A 24,347-nucleotide genomic window follows, 5' to 3' on the forward strand; every position below is an offset into this window, starting at 1 on the left:
GCTTTGTGTGCGCTTGTTATCTGAGAGAAGACGGGACTTTTACAATTGACCGTTGTGAGACCTCGAAGTGTCTTGCTCTCTTTCGGCATGTACTAGGAATGTTCTATCCCATCTTTAAAACGAGGCAAAGTGAGGTTATGGAGTCTAGTTCAAAACCGATAAGGTCTTATGGGGAATCTGAGACCCGGAGAGGTGTGGCCCTGTGTTACATAGCCAAGCTTGGGGCCTTGGCTTCCCATCACTCATGTTCAGATCTCAAACACAGAGTCCACGCAAGGGGGAGAAACACACGCCAAACCGTGAGATTTGAATTTGGCTCGCCGGGCTAGAGTTTGAGACCTCCCATCACACATAGCTCAGTATGCTGCTCTCTGGCCTCCTTCTTTGCCAGTCTTCAACTTCCTTTACTCAAGAAACTGCCATGGCTCCCCACATCTCCTAGGACGCACTCCTATTATTTGCCATTCTTTAACCAAATTGAAATCTATACCATTTGCTGAAAGCTCATCTTTCTAGTTCTTTTCCTATTATTCCTCAATATATTCTTGTGCTCCTAACACACTGCAGTTTCCACCTTAATGTCTTTGTCCAAGCTGTTTTCTCCTCCAAATTGGGGATTGGGTCAGAGAATCCCCACGAAAATTTTAGGAACTGGTCTGTTTGAGAGCTTGGTCTCCTGAAGGAGCAGGAAGGGGCGGTGGGGGGGAGTGGGAGGAGCCTGCAAGACTTCAAAAAGCATGTATTGCGTGCTGGCCACGTCAATCATCCCTACTCGACCAATAGGCTGAGGTCTCCATCCAAGCGCATTGCAGATGGGCACCCAGAAGACAAAGGTTTCAGAAGGCCAACGTAAGCAGAGCAGAGAAGACAGAACTCTCGGACCTGGAGGAGGCACTTTTCCAAACCTTAACACAGGTAAAGAAAAAGACTTTTGGGATCAAGGAATCTCTCCGTTTAGAAGAGGGAGAAATCGAGGCCCAGGGATGTCTCCAAGGGTTCCCAGAGACATTATTGAAACAGGAAGGCTGGAAGAGACCCCAAAGGTCAAAGCATGCAGGACCTGTCAGACATTGGGTTATCCTACAATACTGCCCCCAAATTGAAGATCTCATCGTTAATCCCAGCTCCACCCTCCGAGGCCACACAGACCACGCTAGAGAGATGGTCTGAGCACCCGTCAGCTGCTATCCTGCCTGTTAATTTTACCTCATAAGCCTTAAATCCATCCTTTTCTCCCCACCTTCTGTCCCTGACTTCCCTGCTCTTTTGACCTCCTTCCCTCCCTTACAGCACAACGTGCGCCTGCCTCTCCCATGTTCACGACCTTGCCACAGCTCCTCAATGTCCTCTGCCTCCCTCCATGACCTTCAAGGTCCTGCTGGCATCTCCAGCCTCATCTCTCCCAGTGGCTCTATATGGACCATGAATCATATGCCATTTGCTGAAGGGCAGGTGCTCTTGCTTCCCAGCCGTGGTAAATGCTGCTCCCTTTGCCTAGAACACACGCCCTACCCTGCAGGTCTAGCTAGCGCCAACTCCTCCAGGAAGCCCTCCCTGGCTGGGGCACATTCCTCCTCTAGACCTCCCCAACCTCTGGACCATCACTGAGGTTGCAGCTGCCTCTTTCGCTGGGCTGTGAGCCCCATGAGGGCAGAGGAAGCCCTCAGGGATGGAAATTTTGAGACAGGGTTGGTTCCCTCCACCTTTTTCTGCCCTCTCAACTATAAACACCTTTTAGCAGATCTCTGCTCTGGCCTCACTCTGTGACAGGAACGCATTTCTGTCCCAGACCCTGAATTTTTCAACACGGAACACTCACTCTTTATCACCCTTCATTTCTCATTTGACATTTCTATCAGTCCCACGAAGAAGACAAGGGTTGAAGCTACCATGCCTCAGCTTAGGGCTCAGTCCTGACTAAGCCTCTTCCCTGCACACAGCCTTCCATGGCTCCAGTGCCTTTGGATGAAAGGCCAGCTTGCTCACTTTGGCCCCCAAGGCCCTGAGTGAACAAGCCCCACCCTTCTGTACTGGACAGCCCTCTACTCTCTAAGCCTGTTGAGCTTCCGTTTCCTTTCTCCTCACATCTTGACTCTCTTCTGGGGATACTCCTCTAAGTAGAGTCCTGTCCCAACTCTAGGAGGAGTCCTGGCCACTCCAGTCACAGTGGTTGGTTCAGGCATGATGACATGACTTGTCTGAACCAGTGAGAGTCTGTCTTGGGACTTTTGCTGGAAGTTGGCCATGAGGAACTTCCTACTGCAGAATTTAAGCTGGGGATGAAAGCTTGGAACAGCTGAAGTCAGCTCTACCATCATGGAGCACCTACTAGATGAAACCACTGGATGAAACTTGCACTGAAAAAAGCAGATGAGGTGGCCTGCTGCCTAGATCCAGCCATACCTGCAGTTAGACCCCCTAGACTGTTAAGTAACATAAGCAAACAAATACCTTTTTTGCCCATGTAGATGGACTATTAGACCTAATACAGCATTCCTCTTGCTGCTTCTCCACCCAGCCCCAACATAGCCACACTGAAATTACCCACAATTCTCTGAAGATATACCATGCATCCCCCTACTTCCAGGCTTTTGCCCAGGGGATAACCAGTACTTATCAATTACTACTCATCTTTCAAAGCCCAACTCTGGCATCAGTTCCTCTGGAGTGCTTTCCCCGACCCCCCAAATCTTTTATCTTCTGGACTCCCCAAAGCAAGTTATTTTTTCCTGTTTGTGTCAGAGCTCATGTCCCGTGTAGACAGGGGCTTCTTGTGTCTCCGTGTCCAGCACTGGGCCTGGCATGGAGTAGGCACCGGTCAATGACTGTTTATTGAATATATGTACTACTGGAGTAAGAAGTGGCTGAGAGCCCAGTATAACATGTGGGTGGGCATGTGAGTGGACGAAGAGGGGACCATAGAGGAAGTGAGGGCCTCAGGGATGAGGCCAAGTTCTGTCCTGCCCTCTGCCAGAATCATCCTTGACCCTCACACCCCCACTGCTCCTATTTGGCAGATAAGAAAACCGAGGCTCAGAGAGAAGCCACTGGCCCAAAGTCACACACCTCCTCCTAATCTCACTTGCAGGAGAGGGCAGGGAAGGAAAAGCCCAGGGCCAGCATGGGGGAGGGGGACTCTCCTAAGTTTATTGGGCAACAGGCTGCAGGTGAGGGGGCTGACAGGAGGGGGGACGGGGTGTAATAACTTAAAAACCGGAGGTGACAGCGGCAGCTCCTCAAGAGATCTCTGCAGAGGAGAGGGTGTGGGGGTATTTACAAGGATTTGTACAAAGTGCCCCGCGCCAGCCTGGGGCAGGGAGGGGGGTTCGAGCATGAAGGTGGGGAAAGGGAAGAAATCTGCCTCTCTGACCCCCACTCCCAGCCCCCCAGATTCTCCAGTCTTGAGGCTCAGCAACCCTTCCTGCCCCTGCCCAAGGCCTAATTCTTGGGCTGTTGGGGAGAATGGAAGAGTTTCCTTAGTTTCCCTTTCTGCCCCTGCCCTGCCCGCATAGTCTCCTCAGGTGCCCCAAGGCAAGGTGAGAACCGGGCCGGGACGGCTGGAGGGTCCAGGAAGGTGCCAGCCCCCCCCCCGCCAAGCCCCTCACTCCTCTCTCATGCCGAGCGGCCCGGAGAACAGCACAGGGGACAATCTGCCCCCAAACTGAATTCAGGGAAACTGAGGTGACCGCACAGGGCGAATCCCCTCCCTGACTCCTTTCCCTCCTGTAGAAGTGAGGGAACGAGGAAGAGGAGGGGACCCAGGCCGTGGCGGCTCAGAGCTCGAGGTCGTTGGAGATGCGGGTGACCAGGGTGCGGAAGGCCAGGGCGGTGCCCGCCACGCGGCGGAAGAGAACTCCCCGCAGGCCGGGCCGGGGCAGCTGACAGACCTCCACTTCGAAGTGGGACAGGGGCTCGGGCCCGCCCGCACCCCCGTGCAGGCAGGCCAGCAGGAACGGCTGTGGCTGGCGGCAGCGGCAGCGGGCGGCCGCTGTGGCCTGGCGCAGAGCTGCCATCAGGGCCTCGGGCGGGCGCGAGCTGGTCAGCTTCACACTCCAGGGGAATCGGAGTAGCCGGGGGGCGGTTTCCGTTTGATACCAAGGTAGATGGCAACTGAAGTGGGAAGATATTCGGGATCAAAGACGGGAGAGAGGAGGAAGCTAACCCACTGTTCCCACTCTGGGACAGCCTCCAACATGCCCCCTAAAAACCCATTTCCCTCTTTTACCCCAGGGACAGTGTCAGCTGCATACAGAGCTGCCCAGCGCAAGACCACATGTCCCCGCTTCCCCTGCAGCCGGGCACGGTTGGCCTCCAAATCCCCGGATGTGAGCAGAAGTGAAGCGAACAGCTCCACTTAACCTCCTTGGAAGGAAACTGCCTGTCCTGGACTCTTGCTCCACCTCCTGTGAGCTGGTCTCTGCTGCCGAATGAGCCAGCCTCACTGTGAGGCGGCCAGGGTGTTAACAGACGGGGATGTAAGAATCCTGGGGACCTGGGTGACCTCATGGCACAGTGTGGTTCTCCCAGCCTGGCCTGGCCACATGGTTTTGTGTGAGAGACAAATCTATCCTTGTCTGTATTTTGGAGTCTATTTGCGATAGCAACTTGGCTTATTTCCTAATATAACCCACTTCTGCTGACACATGATCACTTTTCTTTGGAGGGCCAACCTCCTCCTTCTAAGATCAGGGGTTCTCACCTCAAAGAACACTATCCTCCAAGGGGTATTTGGACATTTCTGCTTTTTTTAAAATTATTAGAGTGTGTTGGTATGGGAGCACCATTGGCATTTATTAGGCTGGGGGTGGGGATGGTTCAGGGACATGTTCTGCAACGTATGAGAAATCCCTGCACAATAAAGGAATGTCCCGCCTTAAGTATCAACTGTTCCTCTCAGGAAGCTTTACTAATCTAGTCTTTCTGGTTTAGGTGGGGACAGATTGGGCTCAGTCCCAAGGGTGAGCACGTGATTCAGTTCTAGGCAGAGCATTGTTCCTAGTTGCTGTGATTGGTCTAAAGATAAGCATATGACCAGACCTGACCAATCAGAGTACTCCAGCCCTCTGACCACAGGCATTGGTTTAGGGACATACATATGACCCAGTTTCAACCAATGAGAGTCAGTTCTGTGACTGTTGGAACTTTGGAGGAGACTCTTGAAGGCTCTTTATTTCCATTGGGGTCTCCACACCAGTATTATGCCAAACTGAAGCAGGGCTGGACAGAGTACTGCTCGTTTTTGTGAATTTTTCTTGGAATACTGCCACAGCCATTTGTTTTTGTGTTGAATATGGCTGCTTTTGCACTATAGTTGCAGAGCTGAATAGGTGTGCCAACGATTAGCTGGCCCTCAAAGTCTGAACTATTTACCATCTGGGGCTGTACAGATGTTTGCCACCTGCTGGCCAACAACTGTTGTGCCTCATTGGATAAGAAAGGAAAGGAGGTGCGGGGTCAACTGGGGCAAGTGGTGGTTATAGATGGGAAAGGATGAACTTAAAGATGGTCAAGGGACGGTGCTCAGGGATGGGGGCGGAAATGAGAGGAAATCACTGGGGCAGGGGGAGGGAAGAGGGGCTGGCACTGGAGGGAGGGTCATGGGGCATTTCAGGAAGCTGGCCTTCGAGGGCAAGGCTAAGGTCCCATCTGAGGGTCTGGGGGGAATGAGCAGAGGTGCTGACGCCAGTGGGGTCTGGGGCAGGCAAAGGGAGAGGGGCTGGTGGGGCAGTCCAGGGTAGGCACATGCACTCACCTTGTGACCTCAGGTCCCCCGATTCTCTCAGGTTCGTCTGAGACCCTAGGGGAGGGGAGTGGGGACAGGATGTCTAATCTGGACATAGGGAGCCCCCTCCCCCAACCCACTGCCTCCAGGGCTCTGAGCAGCCCTGCCTTAGCCCTGGTCCCTCCCCATTGGCTGAAGCTGGGCTGGGGAGGAATGCGAGTCAGAATTTGATTTCCCCCCCATGCCCAGAAGGGAAGCCCGTTTGGAAATGGTTAGTGCAGGTCATAGGAAAGATACCGAAGAATTTGTAAGACAAAAAAGAAAGGTGGGAGGGCAGAGAAACACACACATACCCGTACTCTTCAGGCTTTGCTCAAATGACACATTAGTGAGGCCTGTCCCACTTACAACTGCACCATCCCTTCCCCATGTCTCTGACCCCCTCCCTGCTGTTTTTCTTTTTAGTACTTATTTATTGTCTGGGCCCTCTAATAGAGTTGGCTCTGTCTGGGCATGGATTTTATATATTTTGTTCACTCTCTACTCCAGGGCCTAGGATGGTGCCAGGCACACAGTAGGCACTCCATGAACAGTAATAGCAAGCATTTATAAAGCATTTTCTAAGGCAACATTCTAAGCTCAGTCCAATCATCGCCTCATATAGTCGGCACAGTAGCCCTATGAGGAAGGGGCTGTTATTGCTATCCCCATTTTACAGAAGAGGAAAGTGAGGCCCAGAGAGGTTAACTTGCTCAAGGCCACTCACTCAGCAGAGCTGGGGTCTGAGCCCTGGGAGTCTGGCTCCAGAGGCCAGACTATTGTTTACTAAATGAATAAAATGAACCACCAGAACCCACATACGGACTCTGACACCAATTCACAGAGCGCCCCCTCCCTCATTCCCCCACCCCCAGATCAGACATGCAGACTGGGAAGCAGAGCCAGGGAGAGTGGAGGAGGATGGGACTTACTGATCTTGGATCCCTGGGGCAGAGAGGCGCCCGAAACACAGCGGTTAGAATTCTGCCGTTTAGAGGGATCGAGGGTAACCCTGCAGTGTGAGGAGGGAGGTGAGCGGTGACAGAAGAGGAGGAGGAGGAGGAGGAGGGGAAGGGCGAGGAGGAGGTGGCAGCAGCGATGATGTGGGGGTACAGGAGGTAGAGCAGAATAGAAGATAGGTTAGGCCCCGCTGTCCCTGTCCCTGCCTCTCGCCCCCCATGTCCCATGGGGCTCACCTTCGGGTCAGTTTGGAGGTCAGCTTGGTGAAGAGGTTGGTGGTGGGGCGGGGCCGCCCAGTGGGCAGGGGTGTGGCCTCATGGGCCAGGGTGGGAGAGGCAGGGGGCCCGTTCTGCACGCCCCCGCCTCCCCCGCCCCCTGCTCGCCGGTCCCGGACCTGGCCACCGTGGAAGGTGCTGCGGATGGTGGAGCCTCGTGCCAGGCGGCTCCGCTCCCCCGAAGGGGGAGCCAGGCTGTGACTGGATGGGGAGGCAGGGGGCACCCGAGGGGTACCCGAGCTGTGGGCAGAAAGGGACAAGTCAGGGCAGAAGCTCAAGGAAGGCCAAGGCCCTAGTCCTTCTGGCCCTCTCCTGAGACCAGAAACCTCAACCAACCTAGATCTCAGAGCCAGGGCTGCCGCATACAGGTGTGCAGGCCTGTACTATACAAGCCCGGTATGACTTTCCCAACTCCTCTCCCCTCCGAAGTCATCCCTCCTTCAAACTTGACCCACTCCCAACTGTCCCCGTACCAACTCTCCCCTCTCCAAAATCAGCAAATGAATCAACTCAAGTACATTTTTGGATGAATCCCTTGCTATTTACCATCCAAACCCCAGAAACAAAATCATCTTTGTAAACACTTTGTTATCTGAACTTTTCATTACCCACATTCGGGAAAGGAATAGATGTGTCAAGGGTTTCTATATTCACTGACAATTTTTGAGACTCCCTTCCTAATTCTCTCAAGATGTTGTGGCAGTGGTGGCTCTACTTTCCCAAGACCCTCCTCCAGCCCCTCTGACCTTCAGTCCTGACAGCAAGCACCAGACCTATGATTTCTATCCTTCCAGGGACTCCAGGACCAGTCTGGATCTCAAAGACGGACCCGGACTGTGGCAGATGCCTCTTTCTCTCCCCCAGAATCCACCTAAGAGTATGGGCAGTGTACATGGCCACCCAGGAGACTACATTTCCCAGGCTCTCTTGCAGCTAGGATGATCATGTGACTTGCTCCGGCCAACGGGCAAACAGAAGTACTCCGTATCGTTTCCAAGTCATGCCTCTAAAAGAGAATGCAGTGGGCACTCCACTCTCTTTCCATCTTTCTTGCTAGTTGGGAGATGGTGGCATCGGTGCAGTCGTCTGGAACCCAGTGCTGGAGCCTCGTGTTGAGTTTGGCAGAATCACTCTGGGTCCTTGGACCCTGCCTGCCTCCCTCTGAAGGTTTACATCACAGAAGACTAAACCTCCATCTCCTTTAAGACACTGTACCTTGGGGTCTCTGTTATACCAGCTGAGTCTACAGTCTAAATGATACAGTCTTTTGACACGCATGATAGTGGTAATACAGATTTGAGAGTCTGGAATCTTTGCTCCTTGATTTACCAGCTGTACCGCCTTGGACGAGTTACTTAGGGCCTGGCCTCTCTGTGCCTTATGTCTTCAGCTGTAAAATGGAGACACCAGTATCTACTTCACAGACTCTTTAGGGGCATTCAATAATACACGCGGAGGCCTGGCACATGGTTACTGCTTAATGAATGTTCCCCATTATTTTTATTTAATAACCATGAAATAAACTCTCATTCATCAAATAGCTACTATGTCTCAGACTCTGTGTCAGGTACAGGACACACCTGATCTCCACTGGCTCCCTCTAATGGGGCCTGGAGGCAGAGAACATCAGCCCCATCCTACAGAGGAAATGGAGGCTCAGATACTTGCCAAAGGTCATCCTGCTAGCAAAGTGCAGAGGCAAGATTTGGGCTCAGAACCAAGTGGGCACAGCATCACTGCTTTCAACCACCCCATCATCCTGCCCCTGCCAAACTGAGCCACCTGCACCCCTGTATCAGGCGCTTCCCAGAGTGCACCTTGGCGTCCTGCCCTACACTCCTGGTGGGCAAGGGCATCATCTGCCCAAAGCCTGCCCTGCTCCTGGACGTGAACCGTGATGTGAACTAATTCAACTCCTTTTCATGCTCCAGTCAGTCTGCACTGGTTTCTCTGCTTGCCGGCTGAAAGACACCCAACAGCCTCCAGCAAGCAAGTCTGAGAAACAGCCAACCAGAGGCTGTTGAAGCTGTGACATTCTGGGGCTTCTTTCAAGTTCTAAAAATTGATCATTCAAAAAAAAAAAATCAACTCAGGTTCCCAAGGCTCGTAGGCGGAGAACAGGGCGGACTGCTTTCCTGATGCTGATGACTAATTAATTAAGAGGGCAGGATTTTCAGGGGGGGGGATTCTAGGCGGGGAGGACGTAGGGAGATTCTGCAAGGGGCAGACAGACGCACATACTACCCAGTCCCCCTGGGGCCCCCACCCCACAACGTCCATCATCTTAGATGAAGGGGGGCCCTGCTCACCTACACCCTCCTCCCCAGTGTTGACTCCCCCCCATACCTGTTTTCTTTGCCATTTGGCAACAGGGATGGGCGCTCGGCCCCTGGGCGTTCTGTGCAAACGTAGGTGTTTCTGCGGGTCATCATGCTGGGAGGGAGGTTGTTCTGTGGGAGACATGCCCAGGAGGGGAGTGAGGGAGTAAAGGGACACCCTTCAACTCCCCTCTTACCCTCTCTGGCCTCCCTCCTTAGGCACAAGGCAGGGGGGGCGGTGAACCAAGAGGGAAGAGGGGACGGTTTACTCCAGGCAAAGGGCTGAGACATGAAAGGTTACTGGGCCACCCAGCAATGTAGGCTAAGAGGCAGGGGAGGCCACCGAGCAGCGAGGAGAGGGACGGTTTCCAGGGAGCAGCTTTGTCCGCCTCGTTCTCCCAGCTCTTCCCTCCCTCAGTACTCCAGCCACGGAATTTTTTTTTAAACATACTTACTCATGCCACACTTGTGTCTCCGCTTAGTCCTTGCTCAGGCTGTCACCTGCTTGGAAATTCCTCCTACCTTTCCCCTGACTCACGCCTTCAGGTGTCAGTTCATGTTATACCCCCACCCCCGGCCCCAGGCTGAGTCAGGTGTGCCTCCCTGTTTTCCGCTGCAGCCTTGGTCACTTTGTGTCCTCAGTGTCTGCTCGCAGGTGCGTCCCCACCCTGCACTGGACTATGAGCTCTCCAAGGACAGGGGATAGACATCAGGATTGTGTCACCTCACAAAATGTGCTGGGAAGTGATCCTTCATTTTGTGTCCTCTGATTATTTCTTCTTTCAATGTTTGGAAGGATTCCACCAGTTGGAGCCATCTGGGTCTGGAATTTTCTTTGTGGGAAAGTTTTACATTACATGTTCAATTTCTTTAACAAGAATATAAGAACTGTTCATGTTTTTTATTTCTTCGCATATCGGTTTTGGCAAATTGTGGTTTTAAAGACATCCATCCGCTTCATCTATGTTGTCAAATTTATTGGCATAAGGTAGCTCCGAATACATTTTTACTATCTTTTAATGTTAGAATATAGTTTTCTTTTTCATTTCTGATATTAGTACTTTGTGTCTGCGGTGCTTTTTTTTTTCATGATCAGTTTTGCTAGGCGGTCCACCGATTTCATTAATCTCTTCAGGAACTAACTTTCAAGCTTTGTTGATTTTCTCTGGTGTACATGTCTTCTCCTTTATTGATTTACTCTCTTTATTATTTCCTTCCTTCTACTTTTTCTGGGGGCCAACTTGCTGCTCCTTTTCTAGGTTCTTAAGGTGTGCATTTATTTTAACGATAGATGTCATTCATTGGGCGCTTACTGAGCCAGGCATGGCGCAAAGTACTTTATGTACAAGATTTTAACAAGCTCTTCAAAACAACCCAAGTTCTCTGATGTGCCCATTTCACAGGGTAGAATACTGAAGCTCAGAGAGGTGAAGTCACAGCTTATCAATGGCATTCCGACTCTGGTCTGAGTGGCTTCAGAGTCCTGACCACTTTCCTATAACCTGCCTCCAGCCTTGTTTCCTGATGTCCCCACAACCTCTCCTTCCAGGGAGCTGCAGAGGCAGGAAAGCCAAATATTCTGTTCTCCAGATTCCTCTGCAGCTCAGGTTCTGCATGTGAATGGGTTTTGCCAACCTCTGCACACATGAAGATCTGGAAGGTGGAAAGTGGGGTGGCAGCCACCTTCTTGTCCTCTTCTGCTCACATAGGCAAGGTCCCGAGATGAGAGTCTTTTCTTCAGCAGAGCCACAGTGCCCATTCTCCTGACCCGTGGGTACCAAGGGGCCCTTCTCGGGGAGGAAGAAGTTTCTGAGTCTTGGGTTGCAGCTATGACCATATATTCTTGAATTTAACAGTGCCAGGGGCAGCCTCGGAGGTGGCAGCTCCCCTAGTGGGTCAGTTCTGCTGTGTTGATGTATCATTCCTGTAGGTCCTGTAGGTCCACTGCCTGCTCCCCTAGCTCTTCCTACAATGTTGTAAGCACCTAATAACTCATTGTATTAAATCCTTTCTGCCTCACATGGTGTGGGGGGGATCATGGGGAAGACAGTGTAGCACAGAGAAAGCAAATAGTGACTCTGTGACATCTTACTACACTGATGGACAGTGACTTCAATGGGGTATGAGGGGGACTCGATAATATGAGTGAATGTAGTAACCACATTGTTTTTCATGTGAGATCTTCATAAAAGTGTATATCAATAATACCTTAATAAAAACAAAATAAAATAAAAAATAAATCCTTTCTGCCTTAAACAAGAATCGTGCTTCTTTCTGACACTGTATAAATTAGGGTTCAGTGTCAGAAAGAAGCATAAGCTCAGGCAAAGAGTGCACTCAACTGTCTGTGGAGTGAATGAATGAATGAATGAATATACAGGGAGTCCTGTGTGGTGGCCTACGGAACAGGATGGGAAACGGCAGGGTCTGGAAAACGTGAGCCAGGTCACATTTGCAGGCAGGGCCATGGCGGTCGCACCCCTGGCCCTGCACCAACCCCGACCACTCACAGGGGTGCTCGTGCTGTCCTTCCGCCGCTCTGGGATTTCTGCCTTGTTGGGGTTGTGGGCACTGCTGACCATGGGGCTGGAGGGGGGCAGCCCTCGGCTCCCGCTTCCCGCTGCACTGCAGCTTGCCTTCCGGCCTGGCAGGCGCTCCTCCTTCAGTTCTGCCTCCCCCGTGCTGGTTGGGCTACGCTTGGGGTGCAGGGGTGCGGGCGATGGGCCACCTGGTGGAGGGAGGGGACAGTTAGGGTTGGAGTCACCTGGGAATGCCAGATCCTACTCTAGGTGATCCATAGAACTTAGAATTCCTCGTATAGGCTACAATCGGTGTAGGCCACTCTGATAATATCTGTCCAAATGATGAAGGCATTTGGACAGATGCCTCAGAAACTCCACATAAACGACAGAATGCACGAGCAGGTCATTCACTGCATCATTCTTTTTTTTAAGGCCAAAAAGACTGGGAATAGCCTGAACGCCCCTTACTGGGGAATGGCCAAATAAGTCAGGATATTTCCATGTGACCCAATACTATGCAGATGTAAAGAAGGAGGCTATTCTTTACGTATCAAAATGACATCAATTTCAAGACAGACCGTGAAGCAGAAAAAGCAAGGGATGACATCTATCATTTGTGTAAAAAGAGGGGAAAAGTGTGTATCTATTTATCTATATTTACTTATGTATGATATGAATATATTTAAAAATATTCATATTATCTTTACAGCATATTAATATTAGTATTGTATTATATACCCATCTCTTCTCTTTCTCTCTTTCTCTTCCTCATCTATTTCCTTATATATTTAATATATATGAATAAAATCTCCCCAAAAGAATTTATGTAAAACTGGTAACAGTGGCTGGAGAACTGGACCCTAGGACAAATGTGTTAGATGAAAACTTTTTTAATTATCTGCCCTTTTCATACTATCAAATTTTGAAGGATGTGATTGTATTAATTTCAAAAACAAAACAACAAATATTGCTCCTTGGAACATCTTAGGAATATATGGCTTTAGAACCAGGGGTAAACATGTTCTAGAACTTGAGACACAACTTCTGGGTGTTAAGTCCTCAGGAACCTTAATGCCCAAGAGTCCCCAAACCATAACGACTCTACAAGGACGGACATGGTGCACCCGCCAACAATCCTTCATCCCGAGAACCCCTGGAACCACAAAGGGCTCCATGTGGGGTTTCTAAAGGTTGCCACATTCTAACCAAAGAATATTGGAGTCACAAGCTTCTTAGGAACTTTCTAGGCCTATCTTGCTCTTTTATAGGTGGATGGAGAAAAGGAGACCCAGGGGAGGGGAAGAGCTTGACCCTACAGAAGCCACACTCGCAGCTTAGTTGGGACTGATGCTGAGTCCCTGACATCCCGCCTCTCCCTGTGCCAGTGCCCATCCCAGAGTGAACAACCTCATCCCTGGCAAGAAGTGGGGCTGCAAAAACAACAGAGTCGGAGACCACCCTGGCAGTTTCTCAGACTGTTAGATGCTGAGTCACCGTATGACTCACCAGTGGCTCTCCTGGGTGTCTACCCAAGAGAAATGAAAACATACATCCACACAAACACTGCTACATGTAAGTTCATAGCAGCATTATTCACAATAGCCAAAAGGTAGAAACAGCTCAGCTGCCCACCAGCTGACAGATGGATAAACAACGGTGGTATATCCATGAAATGGAATATTATTTGCCCACGAAAAAGAATAAAGTACTGATCCATGCTAAAACATGGATTGACCTTGAAAACATTTTGCTAAGTGAAAGAGGCCAGACCCCAAAGGCCATCTATTATATAATTCCATTTATATGAAATTTCCAGAATAGGAAAATCTGCAGAGACACATAATAGATTAATAGCTGTCAGGGGCAGGTGGGGTGGGTGGGGGACAGTGGGTTGGGCTGATTGCTAAGGGCTGTGGAATTTCTTTTCGGGCTGATGAAACTGTTCTAAAATTGATTGTGGTGATGGATGCACAACTCTATGAAGATACTAACATGACTGAGTTGTGCACTTTGAATGGGTGAAATACATGGTACATGAATTACATGTCAATAAAGCTGTTAAAAATAACAGAGAGGATTAATATTTGATGAAGGTGCAGGTGAGAGGTCTTTTGGAAGTTTCCATGTCTGTGTGGTGGTGGTGGTGGTGGAATCTACTTTATTTTCTACAGGGGATGAGATTATCTTTCAGGCACAGAACAATTAGGTGTCTCCCCTGCCCTTTTCCACTAGTAAGGGCCTCCCTTCATTTCAGTGTGGAGAGGCCAAAGAGCAGGTTATCAGCAGCCACTTTGTACAATGTGTCCCAATCACAGTGGATTAATCCCAACAGGGCCCTGATATCAGAACTTTATCCCTGACAAGTGGGCCAAAGGGATTCCAGCTCCCATTTGGGCTGGTCTCTAAAACTGAAATGTAAAAAATCTGAAAGACTGGGGAAAAAAGGTGAGTTAAGTAAGAAAGGAAAAACTAGATGAGCGGAAAGGAAGCAAGACACAGAGAGTGTATGCTCTGGGTCTGGCTGCTTGTCCTGTTTCTAATCCCTTCCTGACCCTGGCTGTGCATTCCTGCTTCTAAGTTCCATGTAATGTCCCTACATCTGTATAAAAGTTCTACCCTTCACTGAAGTTGGCTCCAGAAGATTTCTGTTGCTTGCCAGCCAGAGAACCCTGACCCAGTGCCAGTCTGAGGCCTTGGGGCAGGGATGGCGGGTGAGGGTGTGGGGCCCTACTCACAGAAGTCACTATGCCTGCGCTGGCGGTGGTAGGTGGAGGAAGAGCTCCGCTGCCCTTTGCTGTGGCTGGTGCCTTTGCTGGAACTTGTTCCATTGGTGGTGTCGCTGGGCGCCCGCACCCGTGCCAGTGCCAGCCCCGGGGTGCCCCGGTCCCCACCCTCCTGCAAGAGGACAACAGATGAGGTACCTCAGCCCCTGTCCCCTCTGCCCCAGATGTCCCTCCACCCCAGGCATCATGCATCCCAAGTGCCCCTGGCACCTTCTGACCTCAGTCTTCCTGCCCAGCAGGAGGTAGGTGGCAGTCACTTCGTTGTACTTCTGGCTGGTCAAGGCCTCTTTAATTTCTTCTCGAGTGTAGCCCATACCCACCATCACCTCTGGGAGAGGGGGATGGAGAGGAAGTTCAGACTCTCCAGACCCTTCCCTTTTACTGGTTTCCACATCAGATAGCGAGACCTGCTCTTGGGCCTGTCCAGTATCCCACTCCCGCTTCTGCCAGCAGCACCCTGATTTTCCTTAGAATATTTCTTCCCTGTCACGTCACCCAGCTGACTCCTGCCTGCTCCAAGCCTCAGGACAGGTACAGAACCCAGTTCTGGCCCATCAGAATGCTCCATCCCCAAAGCCACACTAATTGGTTCAGGGTGGGCACGTGACCCATTTCTGGCCAAACTAATTGGCTCAGGGGTAGCCAATGGGCACCAGTCTAGGGTTTCTCCTGGAACAGTAGGGAATCGGTCTCTCCTCCTGATGGGGTGTTCAGGCCACTAGGATACAGCTGTTGCCACCTTGCTCCTGTGGGGAGAGCTGGGCAAGAAGCCACCACTGAAAAGATTCCCAACGACTGTCTCTGAGCACCTGAATCCAGCTGTGCCTGAAGGCTGCCACACCCTGGTTATGTGAATGAGTAACATCATTATTAGCTTAGCCCATATGAAACTGCTGCTGTTGAAAATTTTTGACCTATAAAAATAACAATTTCAAATGGTTCGACCCAGTATTATTAACCGGTTTAAGCCAGAATAGCTTGGTTTTCTGATACTTGCAACAACGAAAGTCCTGATTAATGTAGCCAGCTCTGATGGTGGCCTCTGTCTCCTCAGCTGTAGAATGGAGGGTTACTGGGTGGCTCCTAAGGGCTCTTCCAGGGCTAATGCTTTAGGGGTCAAGAGTTCAAGGGTCCCAGGCTGGAAGAATGGGAACCAAAGGGTTGGTGGGTAAGGCACGTGCCAATGTAGGGGCTCTTCCCAAACATGCAGATTACTGATGACTTGTGCCCAAACTACTTCTGAAAGTAACAGTCAAAGCTAATGTACACTGGCACTGATTCCACACCTAATAAAAGGGCTTTATGTAGATGAACTCATTTAATATTCAGAGAGACTCTAAGATAAGTTCTATGATCATCCCATTTTACAGATGAGGGGACAGAATCACAGAGAGGGGAAGCCACTTGCTCAGGATCACACAGTTGAAGGGAGCTGCACAGGCTGTGAAGCCCGGACTTCTCTGCTCCCTCTAATTGTCTTGTGAACTTCTCTGATGCACCAACCACAGGGGCAGGTAGCAGGAAGCTCGTACCCCTGGCTCTGCAGAGCTGGGGCACCTGCTCTCCCTGACCCTCACCGATTCGCTTGGTGTCCCCAAAGTCCTCCTCAGGCTCTGTGTAAGGCTTCAGCTCCTCACCCTCATAGCCGATGTTGATCCATTTGTCTTTCATGATTTGCTGCAGTAATCGGGCACAAGAGAAGGAAGGGAGAGACACGTCAGAAGAAACTGGGAAGAATACCGCTCCCAACGTCCCAGTCAGGCCACTGAGTGGGTGCTCCCTGCCCTGCTCCCCACCTCCTAACACCCCAGAATCGAGGCCTTCCTGAGAGCTAGCACCTCCTTGCCCCACCCCCAGCCCCCCTGGCAGAGCCTCCCGATGTCACCCTCCCTCCTCTGCATCATCTGGGTCCCCAGCACCCTGTAATTACCCTAGGAGCTCATTAGCTAATTACTGGCATGGTGGGGAGTGGGCGAGTCTGTGGGGGGTGGCGTCAGGACGGGCCTGGGAGCCTTTTCCGGGCTGCCTGCCCCGCCCCCTTCCAGCAGTGGATCTTGGGCAGGTGGGCCCAGGAGAGGAAGACTGAAGAGCCAGAAGGCTGAACTTTCGGGGCTGTGAGGCTGAGGGCTCACCTCGAGAGTACAGCGTTTAGCTGGGTTCAGCACCAAAAATCTCCGCAGGATACTCTCACAGTCTGTTGACATGTAGAAAGGGACTCGGTACTTCCCTCTGAGGACTCGCTCCCGCAGCTCCTGGGGGGACGGCGTTACTGGGGGAGGGATCCACCCCGGCTCCCCACCCATGACACACGCACGCACACACACACTCATCTTTCTCCCAGTCCTGGCGGAAGTGACAGGAGCTCCGAGCGTCATTCCTGGCGAGGCGTGAAATACTCTACCATTCTCTCCTGGCCGCAATCCTCCATCTTTATAATAGGAATGTAGTACTAGATACAAGTTTTAAAAAAAGTTTTTCTTGAACTACATAACTTTCACTCGGAGGAAATCTTGCAGAGAAAGCAAATTCTGCAAGCTGGGTAAGAGGGGAGGGAGGTGGGCAGGTAAGGCACCATCTGGGGCGTCAGTCTACTTATCTGTAAACAGGGACTGCGGCAGCCACGCCACAGGCCAGAGCGCAAGTTTATAGAAGTAAAATGCCGAACACATATCTGGCCAGGACAACTGCTATTTAAATACTAGGCTCACAAAAGGGGAGCAGAGAGGGGATCCTGCCCTTCTCCCACCCCTCCCTCCTTTTCCCCTCCCCTGTTGAAGAAATAGGAGGCCTGGCTGCCTCAGAGGATGAGCACTGATTTATATGTTTATATGCCACTTTTTTTTTAAGGGCTTTGTATGAGGGGCCCTGCCAAGAAAGAGAAAATAAATTCGATGCTCCCTCGCATGGCAGACCGAGGAGAGCTGCTTCTATCCTGAATAACAAACTGAGGGAGACAGAAAATGGAGGGGGTGGGTGAACAGGCGGGGGGGTCTCCTGGGATGGAGCTCCTTTCTGGGGCATCCTCCTAAAAGGGCTGGAAGGGGCATGTGTCCGGGGAGCGTCCTGGGTCTGCAGATCATTACAACCCGAAGGGTCGTGAATATTTAATGATGACAAGTGCCACCTTCAGGACACTCACCCGGTGCTGGGCAGTGTTGGACAAGCTTTGTGCAAATCACGTCTGTGTTCACAGCAATGCTGTCAAGCAGGGCTCTCACGCCCATGTTCCAGATGAAGAAGAAAAGCTAGACAGGTTAATTAAGTCACTGGCCCTAGGAATGTGCAGGCAGAAAATGGCAGGGCCAGGATTCAAATGCACACAGTTGAGCTCCAGGGCCTGTGCTGTGTAACCACGGCACCACACCACCTCTGTCACGTGATGGTGAGACCTAGCCACCGGGCCATCACCACCAGAACAGCTCCCAAGAGTTATACCCTGGCCAAATGCCAGAATGCACACTTGCTCTGGATGTAAGTAGATACTCTTAATGTCCCGATCTTATGGGGGGGGGGGGCACTGAGGCTCAGAAAGGGACTTGTCCGATGTTACTTGGCATGGAAATGACAGAGCTGGGACCTGCCCCCAGCTGCATGTCTCCTTTGTCCAGCAAGGCTTGGGGTGCCTGGTAGGGAAACCAACACAGCAGCAGGTGACAAGGGCCTGGGGCAGGTGAGATGCTGGCCTAGTGCTTTGCAGAGGCCTCCTGGCTTCATGCTTGGGGCTCAGAAAGATTACTCTGTGATAGGGAGCACTGTGCATGCCTGATCTCAGACCCCTCCCATGGCTGCTCTGAGGCCGGTACCTTACTGTCCTCACCGAACAGAGGGGAGACTGGCTCAGAGGGATCAGCTGCTTGGACAGTGAAGGGGCATCTGCCTCCTCATCACCCAGGTCCCTGCTCCGATGGCCTGTCCTCAGCAATGACTTCCCTGACCTCCTGAATTCCAGTCCTGCAGACTTCCCGCCTGAGCCCACCACTGGGATCCACATGTGAGGACATACTAGGCAACCCAAACCCAGGCCGGTTCTGCAAAAGAACTGGTCTGAGCTCAAAATGCCATGCCAGGAAAGGTGACAAGAGGCAGAGGAACGGATCCAGACAGATGGAGACTATGGAGACAGGACAAGCGGACGCAATGTCGAGCCTGCGTGAGTGCTGGGCCAGGAGGAGGAACAACGCCCAGGGATATTCTTGGGAGGACGGGTGCCATCCAAGTACGGGCCATGGTCAGAGGCCAGGCTTGCCTCAATGCTGTACTTCCTGAGTGTGACTGTGGAGGGGAGAATGCCCCTGTCCCAGGAGATAAAGGGACACTGTTTGCAACTATCTCCCAAGTGTTTCATCAAGAACGACGTGACAATACCACAGACATGTACAGACTAACATGGCAAATGCGACCAAATGCTAGCAATGGAGCCGTCTCCTGGGAGACACCACCTGTTGTTTGTTCTAGTTTGCAACTTTTCTGTAGACTGGCAACATTTCAGAAGAAAAAGGCCAGTGCTACACCTCAACCCACCTGCCCCACCCCGACATGTTTCTTGCCCCACAGCACCGGCCTGCTCGCACTTAGGACCTCTTTTCCTTACTTATTTTGTCCTCCGCCTGGCTCTGTTGCTAGCGTGTCAGTCCATGAGGACAGGAATGTTTCTGTTTTAAGTATCCAGTTCCATGGTTCTGAGTATATCCATGGAGCCAGGCAACCACCACCACCATCAATTTTAGACGTTTTCATCACCCCAAAACAAGCCCTGTTCTCCACCCGCCGACCCTGTCCTGGACGCAGGCAACCACTCATCTGCTTTCTGTTTCTAGGGATTGGCCTACTTCATAGAACCACGTGACAGGCGGCCTGTGGTGACTGGCTTTTCCCACTTAGTGTGTCTTCCAGTTTCGCCCGTGTGCAGCAGGTGGGGGTTGGGCTCTTTTGTTCACATGGTATCTGCAAACCTCAAACAGCGTCTGACCCATTGGCCGTAGACAATCAGTTTACTGAGGGCCTGAGTGGGCCAGAGTTGGAACCCAAGCCTGCCAGCTACAGAGCTTGTGCTCTGAACTCCCCTGCGGCACGGTCCACTGGTCACATGGCTGTGGGGACTGGGGCCCTGCCTGACCCCCATCGTGGTGTGTGACCTCAGGCCAGCCTGGCCCCTCTCCCCTCTGCAGAGGTCAGGAGGGTGGTGGGGGCCTGACTGTGGCGGCCAGAGGGACCCTCCCCAAGACAATAAGATTCCCCATGCCGGCCCTGCCCAGCACCTTGAGGTTGTGCCCGTCAAAGGGCAGGGAGCCACTGACGAGAGTGTACAGGATGACGCCGAGGCTCCAGATGTCCACCTCCGGCCCGTCATACTTCTTGCCCTGGAACAGTTCCGGGGCGGCATACGGGGGGCTCCCACAGAACGTGTCCAGCTTTGAGCCCAGCGTGAACTCGTTGCTGAAGCCAAAGTCAGCGATTTTGATGTTGGCTTCGGCATCCAGCAAGAGGTTCTCGGCCTGGGAGGAAAGGAGAGGACAGAGAGTGGACGTGGGGTGGGCAGGAGTGGAGGCTCCAGAGCCGGCCCACCTGGCCTGCCTGTGGTCCTGTCCCTTACTCCCTGAGTGACCTTCGGCAGTGACTTAACCTCTCTGGGCATTTCACAGAAATGGGTAAGCAGAGTCTCTACCTCACAGGGCTGTTTGAAAATCAAGGGAGCTAATGCACTTAAAAGGCGCAAAACAGTATGTCGCACCCAGTAAGCGCTGTCTAACGTTAGCTTTTATTATCCCACGGGGCCTGTAAAGCTGGGGGTCCTCAGGTAATCTCCTGCCCCTCTCTGAGCCTCAGTTTACACTACAAGGAAAAAAATAAGAGGACTGACTGCTCAAGACCCATAAAAATGAAAACAATCACTTTATCTAGCACACCTCCTATGCGTCAGGCTTTGTGGACTATCACTTAATTGTAAGAGTAGCTGCATAATATGGGGTTGAAAGTACAAATTCTGGAAGAATCCCAGATCCATGACTCACTGCATGACTTTGGGTAGGTTACCAGACTTCTCTGTGCCTCAGTTTCCCTATGGGTAAACTGAGGGCACATAGCACATATCCACCCTCCTAAGTGTTGCCCAGTCTGACCTGCCCCAAGCCAGGCTACCAGCATCTCTGGCTTTCTCTAGGCCTCCCTGCCTCCTGGTTTATTTTAGTACCACACTCCCTCACTTCCCACCCAACAAGGGGACAGACCCTCAGACGCACACACTTCAGAGAGATTATCCCCAAGCCCCAGTGTAATAGCCTCTCCCTTGCTGGCATTTGAGGTTCCACTCCAGTCCAGCCCCATGTCTGGTTGCACCCTGTGGCTGGTTCCCACAGAGCACTAATCAGGACCCTGAAATCCCTTTAAGCCATTTCCAGGACCCTCCACCAGGGGGCGCTCCTCCAGGTTGGTCTGCGGAATTCACCCCCACGGGGCAAAGTCAGGCACTCCTAGGAGCTCCCTCAGACCCTCAGTACAGAGACAGTGGGAGTGTTGAGAAACTTCTACAGCAATGTGACAGTGGAATTTTATGTTTTTTTAAATATAACACTAATAATTTTAAAAACTGGGCTTGTGTTTCATGTATCTCTTTCCCTTTCCTTTTTACTGTACTTTTGAAGTGTCTATCCACAATGGAATTGAAAACAGTAGAACAAACCTGGTCCTTCACTATAGCCTCCTTGGTGGCTACAAGCCCCCCTTCCTTAAAGCATGGGGTATAGTAGGTGTATAGTAGGTGCTCAAGAAATGATAGGACAGTTTGATTGAGCCAAACAAACATTTCTCTCTCTGGTCTAAGACGAGGAGCCCTGAGATGTGTGGCTTCTCTCGGGGTGGGAGGTGTGCGGGGACCCGGGGACATGCAGCTAGTGAGGGCCTGTTCCTGCTCAGCTGGACCAGGCAGCAGGGTCCAGGCCTGTTCAGCCCCCTCCTCGCCGGGCGCCAGCCGCACGGTTCTCTCTCAAAGGTCCTTCTCAAGTTCCAAGATGCCTGTGACTCTAAGACCCTGGAGGACACACGACTCTGGGGCGCTAAAATCTCAATTCTCAAAGTTGCTGAATGTTGTACAGTCAGAGATGCCAAGCCTCCAGCAGCCCTGGAAGTGGACTCCTTATCACGTCCCAGTGTCCTTGAACAGGACGCATGTGACGGTCCAGGGCCATTCCAGGACACTTTGTTTCCTTCCCCACCCCACCACTTGCTACCCCATCTGCTGCCTTCTTTTGCCACAAAAACGTGGGAAAAAGGTCCAGGGGCCTTGGATGCTGAGGGAGGAGCATGGAGAGAAGCAGGCCCCAGGGGTCCGGAGGTGGGGCCGGGGACAAGCTGGGGAGCTCATAGTGGGCTCACCTTCAGGTCCCTGTGTACAATGTTTTTCTGGTGACAGTAGTGCACAGCCGATACAATCTGGAGGGGAAGAGAGGGAAGGTCAGTTACTTGTGGCCCCCAAAACCCTCAGCCTCCCTCAGACTGCATGAACTCACAACTGAGTCCCTGGACTCCAGGCCTCCCCTAAGCACAGGCCGGAACAATGGGCCTCACACTCCAATTCGATCACAGCAGGAAATGCTGTGGGACCTGTAAACACACACCTCAGCTCTGACACCCAGACATCAGGATACCCCTGGCAGGGACACGAAAACCCAGACATCACGACTAGCCCCCTCCAGCTTTCACATCGGGAAACATGCATAAGAACATCCCATACACCGACAGACATGTGGCCAGCAAGGCTTAAGGCCCCCACGCCCAGTACAGCTGCGTCAGGGCAGCCGAGGAGTCCCGGACCAGCACCCTCACTGAGATCTTTTCACACCTGGCACCCTCACACCGGCATGTCCTCTTAGCCACACACTTGATACCTTCATATCTACAGGCCTTCTTCCTCACACACCTGGGAACTCACACCTGCATGACCTTTTACCCACAAACATATAGAACCACACCTGGGACCGCCTCACCCATACACTCGGGCTGCCATACATACCTTTCTCACATATCTACACACCTACATACTTGGGCACCCACACACCTAATCCCACACATCTTCTAACCCTCGCACCTACACCCACAGGAGCGCCGGGCACATGCAAGCCCTTTCAAATCACACACCTTCACACCAGGCAATCCTCACACCCACACCTGACACCTGCACGCCTGGGGTGACCCTCTCGCCCACCCAGCTGGGCACCTGCAGGCCTACATCTGGATAGCCTCACACCTGGGCATTTGCACACTCTCTCCGCCTCCACCTCCACCCAGACTTAAGCCATGCCCCCAGGTCACTGGACAACCCAGATGCATGCCCCGGGGTGGGGTACCCCCTCCCGGCCCCACCCACAGCCGTGACCCCAACCTGTCGGAACTTGGCTCGAGCTTCCTTCTCCTTCATGCGGCCATGTGACACGAGGTAGTCAAACACTTCTCCTGCGGGGCAGAGGACCACGAGGTCAGGGCGGGCCTGGGGGACCTGTGGGGCAGGGCAGGGCGGAGAGGGGCCTCACCGGCACTTGCATATTCCATCACCAGGTACAGTGTCTTCTCGGTCTCAATCACCTCGAAGAGCTTCACTGCAATGGCCAGGGGATGGGGGTTATGTGGGAGGAGACCCCTCCCCTCCTCCCACACTCTGTAACTGTGTGGATGTCTGACTGTAACACCCCATACTCCAGGACACTCAATGGCTCCCTACTGATGGCAAGCTTTTCCAAACTCCTCAGCCCACGTCATCACCTTTTCTACTTTCTCTCTTAAGGATGTCAGCTCTGTGAGGCCAAGGGTTTGTGTCTGTTCTCTTCATGATTTATCCCCAGCATCTGGCACACAGCAGGCCTTTGGTAAGTATTTACTGAATAAAATGGATGGATAAATGCTGCAGCCACATCCAGGCCAGACTAAATCCCTGGGGTCTTGGTGAAGAGCCCTCTTTCTCCTCTCTGCCTAATGAGAATGACAATGGCTGCTATCAGCGACAACAATCAGACCAGTACCCCTGGCGTGGCGCTAAGTGTTTTGAACACAGGATCCTATCCAGCCTTCCCAGTCACCTTGAAGTAAGCCCCCGTATCAGCCCCACTCCAGAGGAGAAATCTGAGGCTCAGAGAAGTGAAGTGACTTGCCCAAGGTCACACAGCCAGTGAGCAGTGACCCTGCTATGAGAAAACAGGTATTTCTAATTACTATGGCAGCTGGTTCTGACTCTCCTTTCCCAACAGTCCTGGTTGGTAGCTCCCAAGCCCACTCCCTTCCTCACCGATGTTGGGGTGGTTTAGTCCCTTCATGATGCGGACTTCCCGGAACAGCTGTGCATGACCAGAAAAAAAGAAACAGAAAGATGAAGGTGGGCAGTTTTGAGAACCTCCCCAACTTTGCCCATTCCCTGCTCCCTCTCTCTGGGCCTCACCTTCTGCAGGCTGCTGGGGTTCAGCTGGGTTTTGTCGATGATCTTGATGGCAACCTGGAGGTGGAAGAGGACACAGGGAAAGGGCCCCCAACTCAGATCACCCTGGGATGTCTTTCCTTTGCCCCCTCTCACAGAAAGCCCTCAATATGGGCCATTCCTAGTGGCTGGGGGACCTGGGTCTCAGGGCCTTTGCACATGCTGCTCCCACTGTTTCCAGTGCTACCGTTACTTCTACAGGGAAATATTCTCTATTCCACAGGGGGGCCTGGGTGGGGTTGCTCCAGGGGCTGTGAGAGTGGGTAAA

At 52.1% G+C, this 24,347-nt stretch overlaps 1 protein-coding gene across 3 annotated transcripts in view; it reads right to left on the reverse strand.

Annotated features, from left to right (window-relative positions):
- Positions 1-2,812: 2,812 nt before the first annotated feature.
- Positions 2,813-24,347, reverse strand: part of MARK4 (microtubule affinity regulating kinase 4) — a 28,049-nt gene continuing 6,514 nt past the window's right edge. For 2 of the 3 annotated variants that reach the window (XM_017650382.3, XM_073226534.1), the window contains exons 3-17: positions 24,044-24,097; positions 23,894-23,942; positions 23,145-23,210; positions 22,997-23,067; positions 21,991-22,047; positions 19,878-20,114; positions 16,752-16,871; positions 16,197-16,296; positions 14,838-14,947; positions 14,572-14,731; positions 11,825-12,042; positions 9,343-9,446; positions 6,958-7,236; positions 5,753-5,797; positions 2,813-4,110 (exon numbers count right to left, since the gene is read on the reverse strand). In XM_017650382.3, the coding sequence (XP_017505871.3) occupies positions 3,774-4,110; positions 5,753-5,797; positions 6,958-7,236; positions 9,343-9,446; positions 11,825-12,042; positions 14,572-14,731; positions 14,838-14,947; positions 16,197-16,296; positions 16,752-16,871; positions 19,878-20,114; positions 21,991-22,047; positions 22,997-23,067; positions 23,145-23,210; positions 23,894-23,942; positions 24,044-24,097 (2,007 nt within the window). In that variant the 3' untranslated portion in view covers positions 2,813-3,773. Of the gene's footprint in view, positions 4,111-5,752; positions 5,798-6,693; positions 6,774-6,957; positions 7,237-9,342; positions 9,447-11,824; positions 12,043-14,571; positions 14,732-14,837; positions 14,948-16,196; positions 16,297-16,751; positions 16,872-19,877; positions 20,115-21,990; positions 22,048-22,996; positions 23,068-23,144; positions 23,211-23,893; positions 23,943-24,043; positions 24,098-24,347 lie in introns of all 3 variants that reach the window. The other variant, XM_017650383.3, reaches the window with a different exon arrangement.

The sequence above is a fragment of the Manis javanica genome, chromosome 17 (genome assembly GCF_040802235.1).
Source record: "Manis javanica isolate MJ-LG chromosome 17, MJ_LKY, whole genome shotgun sequence".
In the NCBI taxonomy this organism is placed as follows: Eukaryota; Metazoa; Chordata; class Mammalia; order Pholidota; family Manidae; genus Manis; species Manis javanica.